Source organism: Bos mutus, chromosome 1, assembly GCF_027580195.1.
Source record: "Bos mutus isolate GX-2022 chromosome 1, NWIPB_WYAK_1.1, whole genome shotgun sequence".
Taxonomy (NCBI): domain Eukaryota; kingdom Metazoa; phylum Chordata; class Mammalia; order Artiodactyla; family Bovidae; genus Bos; species Bos mutus.
The window spans coordinates 85136495-85154433 of record NC_091617.1 but is presented as its reverse complement, the minus strand read 5'-3'; the positions used below and the strand labels follow the sequence as shown (position 1 = coordinate 85154433).

General features: G+C 33.5%; 1 protein-coding gene across 1 annotated transcript in view; it reads left to right on the top strand.

Moving 5' to 3' along the window:
- FXR1 (FMR1 autosomal homolog 1) overlaps positions 1-14685 on the top strand; it is a 75087-nt gene extending 60402 nt beyond the window's left edge. The window contains 8 exon segments of the mRNA XM_070372931.1: positions 267-324; positions 412-474; positions 5247-5450; positions 7162-7362; positions 8047-8127; positions 11590-11681; positions 12421-12528; positions 12530-14685. Of these exon segments, the coding sequence (XP_070229032.1) occupies positions 267-324; positions 412-474; positions 5247-5450; positions 7162-7362; positions 8047-8127; positions 11590-11681; positions 12421-12528; positions 12530-12592 (870 nt within the window). The 3' untranslated portion in view covers positions 12593-14685.
- The last annotated feature ends 3254 nt before the right edge of the window (positions 14686-17939 follow it).

The window sequence follows — 17939 nt, the reverse complement described above, 5'->3', positions numbered from 1 at the left end:
TCCCCTGAAGGAGAAGAGTCCTTGTCTTTTTTATATGTATACCTGTAGTACTTAGCATGGTTGGCACATGATGCTAAGGCATTTAGTAAATGCTTGTTGAATTGACCTTGTAAATTATGTTCACTAGGAATACAGTCTACATTGCCAAATAACTGCCCAAGATCACAGCTGCGTTCAGTGGTAGGACCAGACTATAGCTCAACTCTAGGCTTTAAGAAGAAAAAAGAAATACATGTAAGATTTATCCTTTTTCATTTTCATTATAGGAAGTAGAACAGCTAAGAATGGAACGACTACAGATTGATGAACAACTTCGACAGATTGGTATGGGTTTCAGACCTTCTTCCACCAGAGGGCCTGAAAAAGAGAAAGGATATGCCACTGATGAAAGTACCGTCTCTTCTGTACAAGGTTCTAGGTCTTATAGTGGAAGAGGCAGAGGTCGTCGGGGCCCTAATTACACCTCCGGTTATGGTAAAAAAATTTTTTCTTTTTGGTAGTAGTTGTAGTTTAGGTGCTCCAGTACATTTTGGTTATTGTTGTTCAGTTCATCACTTTATCTTGGTTTTGAGGGTAGGAGACAGTTCTAAGGTACAGGTTTTAATAGTAGTGACTGTATTTTATATTAATGACTGTACAAGATTTGTAGTGTTCAAGTAGCTATGTAATGAAATGAAACATGTTTTTGTTAAATTTATAGCTCATAATCATGTTTATTCTAAATATTTAAATATATATACAACTGGTTTTCTCAGATAGTTACCTTGTACAATTATATACATTTTCCAGTAAAAACCTGGTGATGGTGGTAATACTACTAGGATTTACCTTTTGCTTACCCTTTAGGAAAAGGAAAAGTAAAAAATACACTAGTCACTGTGCTGTGTTTATATGTAGCAAATCTGTACTAGTTTTTAAAATATACTATATTGGTTCACTTAGTAGTTTTGAATATTAATATCTCACATCTGCAGTTATTTTGTGAAATACAGGATTTCAATAATATGAGGGCTTTAAAAGTTAGAACTTAATTAACATAAATGAACATTATTTTTCTAAAATACATTTCACTTTGAAGATCGGACTTAACCCATGTAGGAAGGGGCCAGTGGATGGTGATGGTCAACAATTTTCTAATCCTAAATTTCTTACTTCTTCTTCAGCTTTGGAGTTGTTCCATTTTTCTGCATTTGGACTTGGATCTTAGCAGTGACCTGATTTTTGCGTTCCCTTCTCTCTCCTCTTCTCTCTTCTCTACTCCCCTATGCTCATCCAAACTGCTTTGGGAAAATATTTCATAAGCCTTTTCCAGAATAGAAGGCATTTAGGGAAAACAGAAATACATGAAAGCTTATAGTGTACAGATTCCACATCCATATTTCATGTTTGAAGGATCATCTAACGATGTCAGAGTCAGTTTGGTACTATATTTCATTTGTTGTAGAGTTGAATGGTAATTTTCCCTTCCTGCTTTTTCATTATTTTAAAGTTAACCTTGTATTGAAACCTGAAAAGAAAAATTCCAGTTAATGTGTTTGGTATGTGAAGGATTGAGAATTGCGGTCCTCAAAACATTTAATACAAAATAGTAATTAAATAGAGATTAAGTACATACTGAATGATTTTAGATGTACACATTACTAGTGCAAATAATCAGATTTGTTTTTTTGGTTGATGAATTCATCCAAGAATTTTATAAGCCTCTGGGAAGTCAGCTTATTGATGAGAGCTCCCTCTTTGGCAAAATGCTTTTGTTGACAGTAGATAATAAATTTAAATGAGAAGGTAGAGGAATAACATTTGGATTAAAGAACGCTATGCAAATTGTTCAGTAGATGGCACTCTTACCTCTGAGTCTTTTTGAACTAGTAACATTGTATTTTCTGAAATAGCTGTTGAACTTAAATGGGCTCCAGAGAAATAAAAATTATTTGAATTTGGTTATAGATGTTCTTGTCTACTTAATGGCAGAAGATTTTTTAGGTGGTGCATATATATATAATCTATATAAGAAACATTTTCTGAATTTAACATCTCTGAACTTACAATGTGTTTTATAATGGATGCTGTCTTAGAACTGTAATTGGCAGGATTTTCTTAAGTGGCACAAAAAATATTGTGACTTACAATGGATGGCATGGCAGATTTGATAAAATGTGGTACTTTAGCTGTTAATGTTAAGTTCAGCATACATGTTCATTTAAAAGAATGTGAACCATTTTCATAAGGTGATTTTAGAAGTTTTAGGGAAATCTGATTTAATATTCTGTTGAAAACAATTTTCATTTGTTGGAGCCATTACGAATTGGATTGGTTTTATGGATCATTATTTCTTGTAGCCCCCTCCCTAATTTCTGGATTCAAGAATTTATATTTTACAAAATTGAGATTGGAATGATTGTGATGACTTCAACAGATTATTAGTTTTCTGTTGATTATACAGCAAATTAAAAATTCAAAGCCTTTAACAGTACTGTTGTCTTATGGTTCTATAGGTCAGAAATCTGATGTCACTGGGCTGAAATCTGTGGTGGCATGTCTATATTCCCTTTTGGAGGCTCTAGGAAAAAATCTGTCCCCTTGATACTTCCAGCCTCGGCTTAGGTCCTCCTTCCTCCATCTTAAAAAGCCAATAATTACAGGTAGATGGGCTTTCCTGGTGGCTCAGTGGTGAAGAATTCTCCTGCCAGGTCAGGAGACATGGGTTCAATCCTTTGGTCAGGAACAGCCCCTGGAGAAGGAAGTGCCAACTCACTCCATTGTTCTTGCCTAAGAAATCCCATGGACAGAGGAGCCTGGTGGGCTACAGTCCATGGGGTCACAAAAGAACCGGACTTGACTTAACAACTAAACAACAACAGATTACAAAGAGTCCTTATTCAGCCACCTCTCTGGTTCTCCATAGTTGAGAATGGTTCTCTTTTTTTAATATTCATGTGATTAAATTGGCCTTACCTGAATAGTCTAGAATAATCCCCAAACCTGTTTCCTTAACCTTAATTGCATTTGCAAAGTTCCCTTTGCCATCTCAGAAATGTTTAGTATGAAGAAAATGGAGAACTTAGCAGTTCATTAGCCTTTTTTTTTTTTTTTGACATTAATAGTTGTGTTTATCTCCTGAAACCTATTTATGATTTTAGATACCTTCTATAAGTATCTTGAATGCTAGATTTAAATTAAAACTATGAAAATTTTTTTGCTTATGATATTGAGTTAAATACTACACTGTATTTTTAAAGATAATTTGATAGGAACTTTTGTTAAAACCTTTTAAAATGAGATACTCATCTAACCTCAAAATTTGGTCATGTTTTCAGGCAGGGTATGTAGGTTTGTAAATAAATTCAACAGAAGTTTTTATAATTCCCAAGGCTTTTTTGTTTGTTTTGTTTTAAACTACTCATGAAATGATACATTACCCTTATTCCTCCAAACCATGACATCAGTTAACAAAATTCTTTCTTATCCTTTGGAAGAATAAGTGTTTTGATTCATTTTCTAATATGAGACTCATCTTAACAAAGATGCAAATGTCGGTACTAGAAACTTGCTACATTTTTCTTAAATTAATCCATTCATTACTAGCTACATCTATATGGTATATGGAAAAAAAAGACGGATAGAAGAGTCCTCTTTAAAGGAGAAAGGAAGTTGGTAGGCTTTGTTCAACTTTACATTTTAGTCCTTGAAGAGCTCTTGTATTTTGCTTTTATCATTAAATGACTATGGAGTTAAATATAGGGTATTTTTAGTTTATCTTGAAATTGTTCATATTTGAGAGTTTAGCATAAGAACTTCATAATCATGTGGTAAATTAATTTATCAGGAGAAAATTGATATGTGCATTCCTAGGCTTCCGTGGGCATTTAGAGGTATAAGAGAGCTCCCCTTTACTGTAAAGCAATGTGGAAGTAAATCCACATTGGAAAAAGAAAACAACACATGACAATACTTTATTAATTTTACATTAATTTTAAGGAAATGAGGGGAGATGTCTGTTTTCCGTTAAATTGGTCTGAAGCTACAGACATTGAACTGGGCTTTTAATTTTATGGAGATAGATTTGCACATATAGTTTCCCACATTATCAGAAAGTAGTTTTCCTGGAAGACCTTTTGTAAGCTGAAATGGCATAAAGTGAAGAAGCAATTACTTTAGGACACATCTTGCTAATAGATGCAGGAAATAAAATAAAGCATAGATGCTCACCAATATGGTTCAAAGCTATGTCGGCTTGATGCTGAGATGCTGAGTTTAGTTCTTGAAGCAGGAGCTGGGAGATGCTGCTCTCACTGCTTGCTCTGCTTGCTGCCTCTTTTAATTGCAGTGGCTTGCTGCAAAGCGAATACTGAAGGCTATTTTCTCTTCGTGCCCTTTTTTCCCTTAAAAGTGAAAATCCTCTTTGGATTTCTTTTGGTTTGTGAAAACAGATACTAGTGTAAGTCTTTTGTAAAAGCCAAGTGGTGTAAAATGAACTTCTGAAAAGCATAGGATATCTCTACGATGAAAGGATAAAAAAGTGCCATCCCAGAACTAACAGAGAAGTGGAAATGAGTATGTTAGTGATTGGGTCATATAAATCTGACACATAAATTGTGATATTATATGATATTGTAGGCTTTTATAGAATCTTTGTGGTGTTTACATTTTTCAAAAGTATTAAATTCAGTCATTGGGATGTTAGAAATAGTCTGTAGTTAACTTTCAAAGTTATGCTGAATTTTTGTCTCACTGGTAATGGCTTCATCTCTTATTGTCATGTTGAAGTTTTCTTTACCCAGAGCAACCTAAAATTTGTTCAGTGATTTGAAACATTGTGTTGTTCTAACTTAAGACATTATTTTGCAAAAGAGATAAATTTTATGTACAGTCACTAAAAATGCACTCCCAGTTTATGAGATAATCAATTGTAAGAAATATCCTGATTTCAGAGCTGTTAAATGTGGGGGAAAAAATGCTCCTTAGAATCAAGTGATATAATAGAATATACAATTGTTACTTATTTTTCTAAATATCATTAAATTGGCTTTTAAATACTTGGATAGTGTTTTTTTTTTTTTTTAATTATACTAACAATTTGTTAAAGACATAAAAGTGGGAAAAATTTTTTAAACATATTTTCTGTATTAAATGCATTTTCATATATCAGTGTTATTTAAACAATGATTTGCAAGAAATTCTTTGAAAAATTTCACTCCTTTTTTAAAATAGAAATATAGTATGCTTATGTTCTCTTCTTTCCCAAGGTACAAACTCTGAGCTGTCTAACCCATCTGAAACTGAATCTGAGCGTAAAGATGAGCTGAGTGATTGGTCTCTGGCGGGAGAAGATGACCGAGAGAGTCGGCATCAGCGTGACAGCAGGAGACGCCCAGGAGGAAGAGGCAGAAGTGTTTCAGGGGGTCGAGGTCGTGGTGGACCACGTGGTGGCAAATCTTCCATCAGTTCTGGTAGTCTTTTATATACTCTGTCAGAATCTTTTCTTTGTAAACAGTATAATTTCATAAAAGTTAATTCATTTCCCAGGATCCCCACCCCCCGTTTTTGGAAGTTTCTCTTTTTGCTTAACTGTCTCAGGAAAACAGTAGAATATATATATATATATGCATGCACACACACACACACGCAACTACAACATAAGGAAAGGCACTATAGAGTGTCTATTAGTGAAAGTTTAGCCAGAATATTCAGATCAGAGTAATTTTAGTTGGAGCTGATTTCTCTGCTTCATTGGTCAGATGTTCAGACTTTGGACACTTAGGTAATTAGAATTTTTTTCCCCCTTTAGAATTTTTTGGGTTATATATTTCTGTTTCCCAGAGAGACCCAGATAATTCTAATGTATAGAGAGATCTAAATACCTTTTGTATACAACTGAAAAGCATTTGTTGCTACTCCACCACTTTGGAACAGGAAAAAACTGTGAAATCACCTTTTTTAAAAATGTTTTATTGTTTGAGGAATTCACCTGTAAAGAGTGTCTAGAAGACTGAGATTTGAGATACTGTAAGAAACCTTTTACTCATTGAAAATTTAAATGCTATAACTTAAGTGGTGGTGTAGGAGTTGACAGAATGTTCTTGCTTAGCATAATGAGTTGGGGAAAGATTGTCAAGGATTAGATTATATCAGGGATATAACCATAACAGTTATTGCATGGCATTTGTAGGAAAACCACTCTTAATTTTTTTTAAAAAGTGAATCAAATCACATTTTTAAAAGAACTTGTAAAAAAGTACTCTTTAGTTCTAGTGATAATCTTTAAGTCCTAAGTTCATTTTATAGACTTTTAGGGAAATAGTTTTTATATTTTAGAACATTGCTCACTGTTACCAAGGTTTAACATTACAGTTTGCTGAATTTCAAAGTAAATGTACTTTACCTAGTGTTTATGATTAATGGATAAACTTAGTGTCTTTTGCAAAGATGCTAGCTTGCTAGCTGTTACCAAAGGAAACTTAGGAAAAATCGTGATTAGGTGAATTTCTTCTATAATTTGATTGCTGGAAGCAATAATGCACATAGGTAAGATGGGTATTTTTTTCCCCTATAATTTATGTCTTACAAACCTTTCCTTTCCCACTCTTACCCTACCATATCCCACCTGTACTCTTTCTTTCTGGAGATGGGAGTACTAGTCAGCATTCATTCCCACATTTTCCTATAACCAGTTAGAATTTCAAACTTTTTAGTTTGCCTTTTTTTGTATAGACTTTTGCTTGCTTCAGTTTGTAATAATAAATTTCTATTATAGAGTGCAGATGTTGAGTATTATTTGGAAATATATTAGCTGAATATTTGTTTTCATTTTTATTTCTTTAGCCTCTGTACAGAATTAGCTAGGTATGTGAATGTAAAAAGTAACATGTATACTAGTTCCTAATATGTTTTTAAGACAAGTCAAAGAGAAATGGTAGAAAGCCAAAGTGTTCACTCATTTTCTGTTATAATTTTTCATCACCATTTAAAGTTTTTTCATATTTGTTATTTTTCAGGTAAAATAGTGATACAGAAAACATTTTGTCTGAAGACAGAGGATGTATTTTTATTGGGGGAAAATTGAAGTTTATTATTAATTGATATAGTTCAATGTAGGTCAAAACATTCCTAATAACTGCAGCTCTCTTAAACAAATATTTCTTGCCTCTGACATGCATTTAGTGCTCAAAGATCCAGACAGCAATCCATACAGCTTACTTGATAATACAGAATCAGATCAGACTGCAGACACTGATGCCAGCGAATCTCATCACAGTACTAACCGTCGTAGGCGGTCTCGTAGACGAAGGACTGATGAAGATGCTGTTCTGATGGATGGGATGACTGAATCCGATACAGCTTCAGTTAATGAAAATGGGCTAGGTATGTAAGCATTTAGGGAAAAGATTTATATTACTGTATACTATTGTTAATATATGATGCCTTTAAAAAAATATGCAATTCACAAATTGAATTTTTCCTAGTGTTCAAGTAGGTAGATGGCTTTGTGTCTGTCTTAAATGTCTAGTTTTCAGATTTGTATAGCCAAACTGTTTGAAACTGGGAGGGTTTATTAAAGTGCCCTTTGATGCCATTAAAACAATACAGATATTCAAACTGCAGGGCACTTAATACTCTCAATCTTCTAAGCCAGAATTGGGCTTTCGTCTTGCCTCTTTAAGTATTATAAATGACACTAATGAAAGTGTGTATACTTTGTAGGCATTGATTTCCAAAGTGCTAAAATGTCATTAACTTTGGTAAAAACTAAACTCTGTTGGAGAGGGAAATTTTATTCCTGAATGATAAATTAAGTCTTAGAGTTTGTTTATCAAGAGTCAAAAACCCTCTTAATTTCTGGATGATAATTCCATCTGTTGATCTAGTAGGAATGTTTAAAACTACAAAAGTGTTTTTCCTGTGAATAGCATGTATTGTTTTATCTTTCCTGTTTAATTAAAAAGTTCTTTCCCCTTAAATCTTTGAAGGCAAGAAATTTTTTTTTTTTGCTTTGTTTTTTGCATTGTTTTTGTCAGAATAGTTTCATGGTGAACTTTGCAATTACAGATGATAGTGAAAAAAAACCCCAGCGACGCAATCGTAGCCGCAGGCGTCGTTTCAGGGGTCAGGCAGAAGATAGACAGCCAGGTAACTTGAGTGGACCTGTTGACACCACCAGGTCATAAGCATGAAAAAAAAATGTCATGTGTCTGCTTTCTAAATATATTATACTTACATGTACACATGTGTGTATATACATTCAAGATGTGCATTGCATAAATTGTTTTCTCAACTAATAAGACTACTATTAAGAAAATGCATTCTTCCTTCACACCGTAATGTAACCTGTCTAATTGAACTAATGTTGTGTCTCAATTTTTTTACATGAAAATACTGTTGAAAAGACCATTATTTTGTCCACTTGGCAGATTCTGCACATTTGAGTTGGGACCTGCCATCCCAGGGACTATGTTGTAGCTTGTGATTTTGGATGATTGGCAAAACTGGACAGCTTTTGCATGGTGCCTGCTACTGTATCTGGATTCAGCACCTCATTTTTGTGGGGGTTCTAGTACCCACAGTTTAAAAAGTATAAATGAGAAAAATACTTGAAAGTGTCTTTTTCCTATTAAGAGGAATGCATGTTATGTTTTTGTTTATTGTAGTGTGATGCCTTTTCCCTTACACCTACTAACTATTCAAATTAATAGTACTTACTTAGTTTTAGAATGTTAATTTAAGTAGATACAGTTTTTAGTAATTTAAAAGAAACGTGTTTGCTGTGTCTATACTATCTTGAACATAATTCCATTTCTTGTGTACAGAGAATCACATGTATATTCACAGTGGAGAAATTGTGTGCACCAGAAATAAATCCCTTTTGTTAAACTAATCAATTTTGCATTCTTTCCAAAGCAAATTCTTGTGTTTTCCCCCAAATAAAGAATATAAATTCTAGTATCTTTATTTAGTATTTTAAATTTAGTGGTTATTGAGACATGTGAGAAAACTGATTAAGGGGATTAGTTCCCATTCTTAGGGGAAAAAAAAAGTTCATGTTTTAGCGATAGTTGTAAATTTAAAAGAAATTAAATACTGTCACAATAGGTTTTGAGGAAATGTTTCTTATTTTTATCTTCTTTTCTCTCTCTTTAGTGTTAGAAATATCTTTGGGATGAAGAGATTGTATTTAGTTTGTGTTTTTGAAGCTGGCATAGCAGTGAATACCAGTTTCTGGCCATACTTTATAAATAAAGAAATTTAAGTTACTAGTATGGGCTTGAGATAGGATAAATTAAAACATAATTTAGTAACTAGGTAGATGGTGGTTCATTACTAAGTCAAAGGATATAAAGAGAATAACATAAAAGGCTTTGATAAAGAAGAGGAAGAGATTTCTGCATGGTATTAATCAGAACTTGAGTAATTGGAGTTTTAAATAATTTGACAGTGATTTGTGTTCTCTACTGCATTTATTCCTGTTTTTACTCTGTTCTTTGGAAGTACTGATTTCCTCTTTAGAACTCATTGCCTTTCTCAGCCTGCCCCAACACACACACATACCCACACACCCAGAAAATAGGATAGGTGGAACAAACACGTCATTTTCTCCTTTGGCTCTGGCAGCAGTTCTAGGGTATCTAAAAGTTAATGTCAGCATTCTTGGAAATAAATAGTTATTTAATTTGTTCTTATTTACTTAAAATTTCTTGTTGCCTTTAGTATTAAGCAGTGAGTATTTACTATACTTAGCAAAGTGCAACAGTGTACTGGTATACAACTGATTAATTTTGGATCCCTTAGAGGAAATTTTGGAGACCAAATTATGCCACACAAATTGCTTCAATTTTTTTTCCTATATAAGTGCTTATCTGTTTTGAACTTTTAAGTGGCTTGCATTATGAGGCATATAAACAGACTATTATCTGGCTATAAACAGGTTTTTCTCTGTATCAACTAAGGTTATTTTTAATTTACCTCTGTTTGGTGGAGGATGGGCACTGGTTTTTACCTTTCCAGCTAAGTGCCTATTAATTGATAAACTGTATCAAAGTTCTGTGTCTGCATAGTGGGTGAACGTTCTAAGAATTACCATAAGTTCAGATTTAGCAGTGTGCGCGCCTGTGCATCAAGGTTTCCAGGTAGCTGAGTTCTTCCTGGTGTCACTGAAGCCTGAACCATGGAAACAGTATGAATTCATTATGGTGCTCTCCAAACTACAATACTTTCTAGGATGCTTGTGCTTCCATATATGTAGACATAATAAAGAAGTGGGTTTGATCCCTCTCCCCAATTTCGGAAACTGTTAAATTTATTCATAGATTCATTTACAGTGAATTTAAATAATGATTTATAAAACTCCAAAATGAGCATATTGAGTTTCTTATAGAGGGAAACAGTCTAAGACATGAAACATCTTTTAGTGGTGTTTCTAAAGATGTTTATTAGTTCTGAATTAAGTTGTTTCCTTGAGATTTAAAAAGATGCATATAATAATTCTAGAAACTCATGAATCTTATAAAGGTGTTAGCATTTTAATGCATAACTAAGAGAAATGTAAATAATTTGAACTTGACGGATTAGTTCTCCAGTGTATGTAGTGACTCATATTAAGTTTATCGAAGTTTTAATTCTTACATAATTTACTTGCTCCCATAATTTATACCATATTTTACATAATCAGGGATTTTTCTTCATCAGTTTCTGAGAGAAAACATTCTTTGAAAGGAAGAGACTGATTATTTTGATATTTCTTCAAATCAGTGAATTCTAAGTTGCAAGTCCTTGAAGAGAAAGTTCTGAGGTTTAAAATGAGGCCAGTCCCAGCAGACCAGAGGTAGTTTGTTGCCATTGGGTTGCTGGTAGGGTGTTAGTTTTGGTTAGTCCTTTCCCTTCTTTTCCCCAATCCCTACCACCATTGCAAATAGGCCAGTCCCTTAAAAGATTGGCAAAATGTGAAAAGGGGATAGTTACTGAATTAGTGGTGGACATTTTCCACCATGATCATTGTCCACATTTTAAGATGGTGGACAAATCTTTAGTTTGCTTGAATTTTTTTATATTACTCAGAACAGTTTCTAGTGTGAAATACTAAAAAGGAACCATAAAACACACTTGGAAATCTTACTATGCTTTAAAAAAAAAAAGAACTATTAAATATTACATGTTTGATGAAAATTTCATATTGACGCATGCTACACCATGATCTGCACCCAATTTACCCTTTCTCTCCCCCTCCTCCCCCCACTGATAAGTGCAAACACTATCTGGGCTTAGAATGTGGCATTTCCTATTCTTAGTTGTGGAATTTTATATCAAACTTATCCCACAACTATAGACTAACCAGAAGCAAATGGCTGGATTCTTGTGAAAGAGGACTTTAATCTAGGCGTCCTCTATATCCAGCTTGAAATATTCTATAGTCAGCACCAAACCACAGGCATATTTTTCAAATTTCATTTTTGGTTGGAGGTGGTACCCATCTTAAGAAAATTTTGAAATTGGGTAACCCACCATTAGTCTATTTTAAAAGTAAAATTACTCTTTATCCATAAATAAACTTTAGAAATATTTTTTCAACACCTGTAATTTTTTTCTCATCTTCAACAGTCACAGTTGCAGATTATATTTCTAGAGCTGAGTCTCAGAGCAGACAAAGAAACCTCCCAAGGGAAACTTTGGCTAAAAACAAGAAAGAAATGGTAAGGAGAATTTAACCTGTAGGTTTTGGCTTTTTTGGTTTTGTTTTTGTTATGGTTTAGTTTTATTTTTTACTTCTTAACTTGTATGATCAATTGTTTCCCCAACTAGACCAGTAATATTTTAGTTAAAGACTACTCTTGATTTTGTTTTTGGCCCCAGGTAACTGAAGATATGCATGCTTGAGCCTGAAATATTTTTCAGTTAGAACTAGAAATAGCATTTGTAAAAGATATTGGGCATAGAGAATGTTAACCTTAATTTGGGAAGCAACAGGCTGAATAGACCCTCTTCAAGTGGTGGATAAAGACCTTTGTTTTAATTCTTTGAAATATTTTAAGGGATTTGATACGTAAATTTGAGTTTCCAAAAAAGGTGAGTAAATAGGTGGTTGTTTGCCTTACTTAGGGTATTAACTGTTTATGTCTTTTTATATGGTGAGTTTTCCAGTGGTTAAAATGAAATTAGGTGCAAGTTTTCAATAAACAGGTACAGATTCTTCCTGTGGCTTATGTACTGCTAGCTACTAGAGATAAAGAGTTGAAAGACCCAGAGAGGTGGAATACATTGGGGTTTGGTTTTTTTTTTTCTTTTTTAATTTTAAGAATGTTTTAATTCAGATCATTGTGGTATGTGAAACTAAAATTATTTATTAGCTAATTGATGTTTATGTAGTTATTTTCCTCCTCAGTTATAGATTTTATTTATAAAGAAGTTGAAAAAGTTGTCTCCCTTTGGCAGGCAAAAGATGTGATTGAAGAGCATGGTCCTTCAGAAAAGGCAATAAATGGCCCAACTAGTGCTTCTGGCGATGAAATTTCTAAGCTACAGCGTACTCCAGGAGAAGAAAAAGATTAATACCTTAAAAGAAGAAAATACTCAAGACGCAGCAGTCCTGAATGGTGTTTCATAAACTGAAGAAGTTCCTAGTTTACAGTTCTTTTACATTACATTTTACAATAGTGCTTGTACAAGCTTGCCAAAGATAGAATATGGATCGCCAGTCTTTCCATCGCACTTTCAGTTCCTCCATTTGGAATTCAGAAAGGGGAGGGATCCTGAAGAAATCATATGTTAAACATACTTTGACACCTACTGTGTTATATATCATCAGATGTGCCTTGAGAATAGTATATGTAACATTAAAAAAAGTTGCTGGCTATAGGAAATGTTATTTTGTTTTCAAAATATGGCAGAGATTGGGGGGGAGGTGGGTGGGGTGGGATCCCTAACCTAATATTCTTTATGAAAGCATTAGCTGCTTTTGTTACATTTTTAATAATATGCAACCACTTCTTCACCTGAGGAAAACTAGAATGAAATGCAGTCTAAGATATTTTGCACTGAATTGTAATTTCTTCATTAGTTTTAGTCTGGAAACTGGTCTGTTTTAATGTGTTTTTAAAATGCTGTATTGTAGAGGAAAATCTGCAGACCACTGGAATACATTTGTTAAACACTCATCTGCAGGGACACTGGGTGTTATTGGCAGTGACTGTTCTACATTGAGGCTTTGTTTGGTTTATTTATTAAAGTGTACAGTATTTAAAAAATCAAACATAGCTTTAGTTAAAACACTAAGCTGAATTAGTCATGTCCATTCAGACATAACCTGAACTACTGAAAAGATCAATTTCCAGAAGGTTTATTCTGTATAAACTACATGTTAGTCTTCAGTAGAGTATCTTTTCTTTTTTCTCCTTTTTCTTTTTTTTTTTTTCTTTTTTTTTTTTCTTTTTGGTTTTGATTGTTTGATGTGCAATATGTTTTTGTATGCAGGTAGTAAATAAACTTTTGATCTTCCATTTGCTGATTTTTAACTTTCTACTTTTTAAACCAACTGTTGAAAAGTAGTTGGACCTACCTAAAGGCCTAGAGTAGTATTCTGATTGCTTTTTAAGATGCATTTATACTTGTTCATAAGTAGTATTAAAATATTAGTTGGTCATTTTGTAATGAGTCCTCTGAAGTCTTAGTACTTAAAAATTTAGTATGTTAGAATAGAATGGTTTAGGGAATTGGTCTCAGAGATTTGATATTAGGAAAGTCTTTGTAACAAAATTCTAGTCATAGGCAACTTTTGGAAGGCATTGGGGTAAAATCCAGAGTTTTACTTTTGCCTTTGATTCTTTGTTATTTTTATAAAGTATAATGAACAGTTTTTAAGGAATGTCACTGATTTTTGGCTTTCAAGGAAATAATTTTAAAGGTTCTCATATTAATGATTGGATTTTTTGTAAATATTTTGTCCAGATGGCTTAATGTTAGGACTATACAAACTTTTACACAAAGTAAAAGTTTGCAAGCTGATAACAATTGTGGATTTGTGGGAGGGTTTTGCTCCACAATATTATATAAAGACTACTGAGCAAGAAGAGGGAGCCCTTTTGTTCACTTGGGATCTGAGAAGTATTTTTATGTGCATAACTTATGTTAATTTGTTATGTGCATAAAAAAAAACTTCAGTGATTTTACAACTGAAGGATAATTCAGGGTGTAGCTAAAAATATTTGCTAGGTCAGTGTATATAAACCTTAGCCCTCAAATTTATTACTGGTGAGGTTAAGCTGTGAAAATATCAAATGCTTTTTCCTAAAACCCTAATAATGGAAAATTTTAAAGTAAGGTGTAGTGTGAACAGTGCAGTCTTTGGACTTGAAAAACAAGTAACATTTTTGGCTTTATTATTCTTCTCTTTAATAGAAGAGAATAGAATTATAAATTAACTATAAGGTATGGGAATTTTCAGTAATCTCCAAATTGGTAAATATGGCAAAAAGAAAATGATTTTTCATTTTCTTCCAGGTAGTAGAATATATTCATGAAAATCCTCCTTGTTCTGGAAACACAAAATCATCTTAAAAGTGGGGTTAGCCCAAGGAGTTTTTTTAGAACTGACAACCATATTCTAGGATATAAATATTAAGATTTCATTTTTTACAAATGACTAATCCCAGTATCCTTTAAGAATACATACTACAGCATCATGATAGGCTTTTTTTTTTTTTTAAATATGCTCAGATTTAGAAGTGAAAAGCCCAGTCCCCAAAGGTAACTATTCTTTATAGAGGTAGCCTTCCAAACTTTGAGAGAGGTGCATCTTTTTTGGCTATTAGTTACCTGAAATGTTGCTATGGGAGAACTTGCCAGCTGCCATGACCCCCTCCCATCCCCCCACCAATTCTAAAGGTTCTCTGCAGGTTAAATACTGTTCTAGCATATATATACAAAATTGTATATGATATTTGAACTAAAACACAAAATCAAAAGGAGAGATTACATGGGGGGTAAAAATGATCATTTCATGAAACTTGGGATGCCTTAGGCCTAAAACTGTTTTGCAAAATGGTACTGGAGTTTCTGTTGACAGGTCAGTCATCGTTGGTAAAATTATAGTAGGGATACATAAAACTCTTAAGTAGTTACTGTATTTTGATGTGAAGATGAGAGAAAGAATATTATAGTGAGTTCAAACCACTGAGACACTGCTTAGGACAAGGCTGAAGGAGATTGCTTAAGTAAATACTCTTTAAAAAGCAAGTATAGATATATACAGGTAAGCAAAAAAATTAAACAGGAAAACACTAAGCTGGTGTTTTACTCTTTTTTTCTGGTCAGCCATTTTTTTGTGGCTAGGACCCATCACCTTGGAAGTATTTTTGTAGCTGCTGTTTGCTATAAGTTTGGTGTTTAACCTGAGAATGGTCTGCAAAGTTGGTATGTTAATTTAATATTGCTATAAACAGATTGACTTTTGAGGTTGAAACCAACTAGTCAGTATTCTTATAGGCTGTGCCTACAGTGACATTAATTAACTAAAGACAGGTGGATGGAAAACTAGTTATATAATGCAGTAAGTCCTACGTCAAATGATTGTTACTGGAAATGAGCAAAGGAAAATTACTTATGTTTTCTAAGTTTCCAGGAACTTTGATTTGAACTGGATCTATGCGTTTAAGCAATATTCCAGAAGGTAGCAAGTAGAGTGTTCATTGTAAAGTCTCATTCAGTCTTCCTATCTTTGCTATTTACAGTTTGGATCCCTTGTACCCTTTATAAGGATATCTGATATACTGAATTTTCTGACCCCTTATTTTTAAGTTTTAGTTTCTTACTAAGGATGCTTGAATGTGTAATAGTCATTATAACCCATGATTAACCTATGATAACATTTGGGTTTAATTTCAGAGGACTGTTGGAATAAAGCAATAACTGCAGTCTGCTATAGTAAAACTTTTTGCAAGTGGTGGTAATTTGAAACTGTATTCAGCTGCTAGTTGAAAATGTCGGTTATGCTGAAACATAGGAAATTGCCAAGAGCTGACTTCTGACCCACAAAAGCAACAGTTTCTTATGGTTCAGCCTAATAATAATACATTTTAAGGTATAATCATTTACTCTGGACATCCAAGCAGTGAGTCTTTTCTGAGTCTAATCATCCAGAAAACCCCTAATTACTGGATGAGGGAGGTGCATACTCTATAAGGGAGATAGTTTTATAAAAAATGGTTTATCAGTGGATCACTTTAGATTCAGATTCATCTGTATCTTCTATATTAATGTTTCAGGTACTGAAGTACAGAATTGGGAGTGACTATCTTAGTTGTACTACCCTTTTCTATATTCTGTTTTATCCAACTAGATCCTATAAGGGCCTTTCTAATATAACTTGGTTCTAGTCATATGTCAGATACTGTGTGACACTTAACTATAGTCCTATGTACTCTAAAAGAGTATGCTGAATTAAAATGTGTTTGTTTTTATATATGTATCTATCCCAGGCATTTCCAGTTATGTTGTATGCAATCTAAAAATAAAGGGCAAAATTATTTTTTACTAATATTCTTAATGTCAAAGCTCCACTATTAAGTATACTAGTTAGCAGTTTCTCAAGTTTGTGTTTTAATGAGTGGTATTTTGTGGGGGGTGGAGAGTGAAATTACAGGGGTATTTTCTGGATGTTTTGGTATTTTGTACCTTATTTTACTTGGATTGTCAAATGTAGCTACTCATTTTCTAGGTTAGAGACAATTCTCGTTATAAAAATTATTCCATAGTTTTTCTAGATGAACTAATTTATGCTTCACTGTTGCCTGGAGCTCGTATGGCAACGTCTTTGAGCTTCATTTTTCACCTTGCTGTTTGCAGGCTGTAAAGAAAGTCACGTAAACACTTCACTTGAAATTCCATTAACTAAAACACCACTAAGGCCACAGCAAGTGTTAACTTGTTCAAGATTATATCTTAATACTGGACTATGTGACCTTGTCATCGGGCCGGGAATATTAGGTGGAGAGAAGCTCTTCCTATATCCTGTTGCTAAGGCAACAGCTGACTCAGCAGATACACAGCACTGAACAACAGTGCCAACAACAAATAGCAGAGCTTAAGGTTAAGTTTCCCGGTACTGAAGGTTCTCTCAGTCCAGGATCCTTTAACTAAAAATATATTCTAGCATTTTAATTTTAACCTCAGATGTATAGATTTTCTATCATGTTATGTCCTTTGAAGTTTTGGAGCCAGTTGCTTAATTTTCTTTGGAATTAACATGTTTGGGGGGAATCATTTATGCTGAGTAAAATATGACTGCAAGACACACTTCTGAAGTGCAAAAAAACTGTTAACAGGTTGTTACCAATAGAAAGATGCCTTATAAATTCTCATTGAAACAGTTAAACTCAGTATTTTAGCCTAAAATGTTTAAACTTATCTCTTAAATGAAGGCATTCTGTCTGGATTAATTTAAATGACTTCTGATACAAGGTCTTTAAAGTAGGACATAAAATTTCTAGTGTGCTGAATATTATAAAGCTTTATAATGTGTAATAGTCCAACATGTTTAGGTTTTTACCCTTGTGTTAAGATGGTAGTTTCTTCCACTTCTCACTTTACATCTAGTTGCCTTTTACCCTTCTTGTTGTAATTTAGAGCAGAAGAAATTAAGAACTGCAGAGAAAAATATAAAACCAAACATCACAGTATATAGATACGGACTTGTGTTCCATCTATTTTCCCACAGGTTATCAATTATTTCTTGAATGGTTTTGGTCTGCATGACTTGTATTAAATGCTTCCATAGGGGTTCCCATCATTTGTAAAATACTTGAAAGCAAGAGAATTTGTTTAAAACTCTTATGGGTTGGAATAGATTTAACTTCAGGACCACCCATTATAGCCTACTTTCATCACCAGCAAGGCAGGTTTATAAAGCTTATGAAGCAGTTAGGACTCATCTTAATACAACCCAGAGGCCCAGTGAA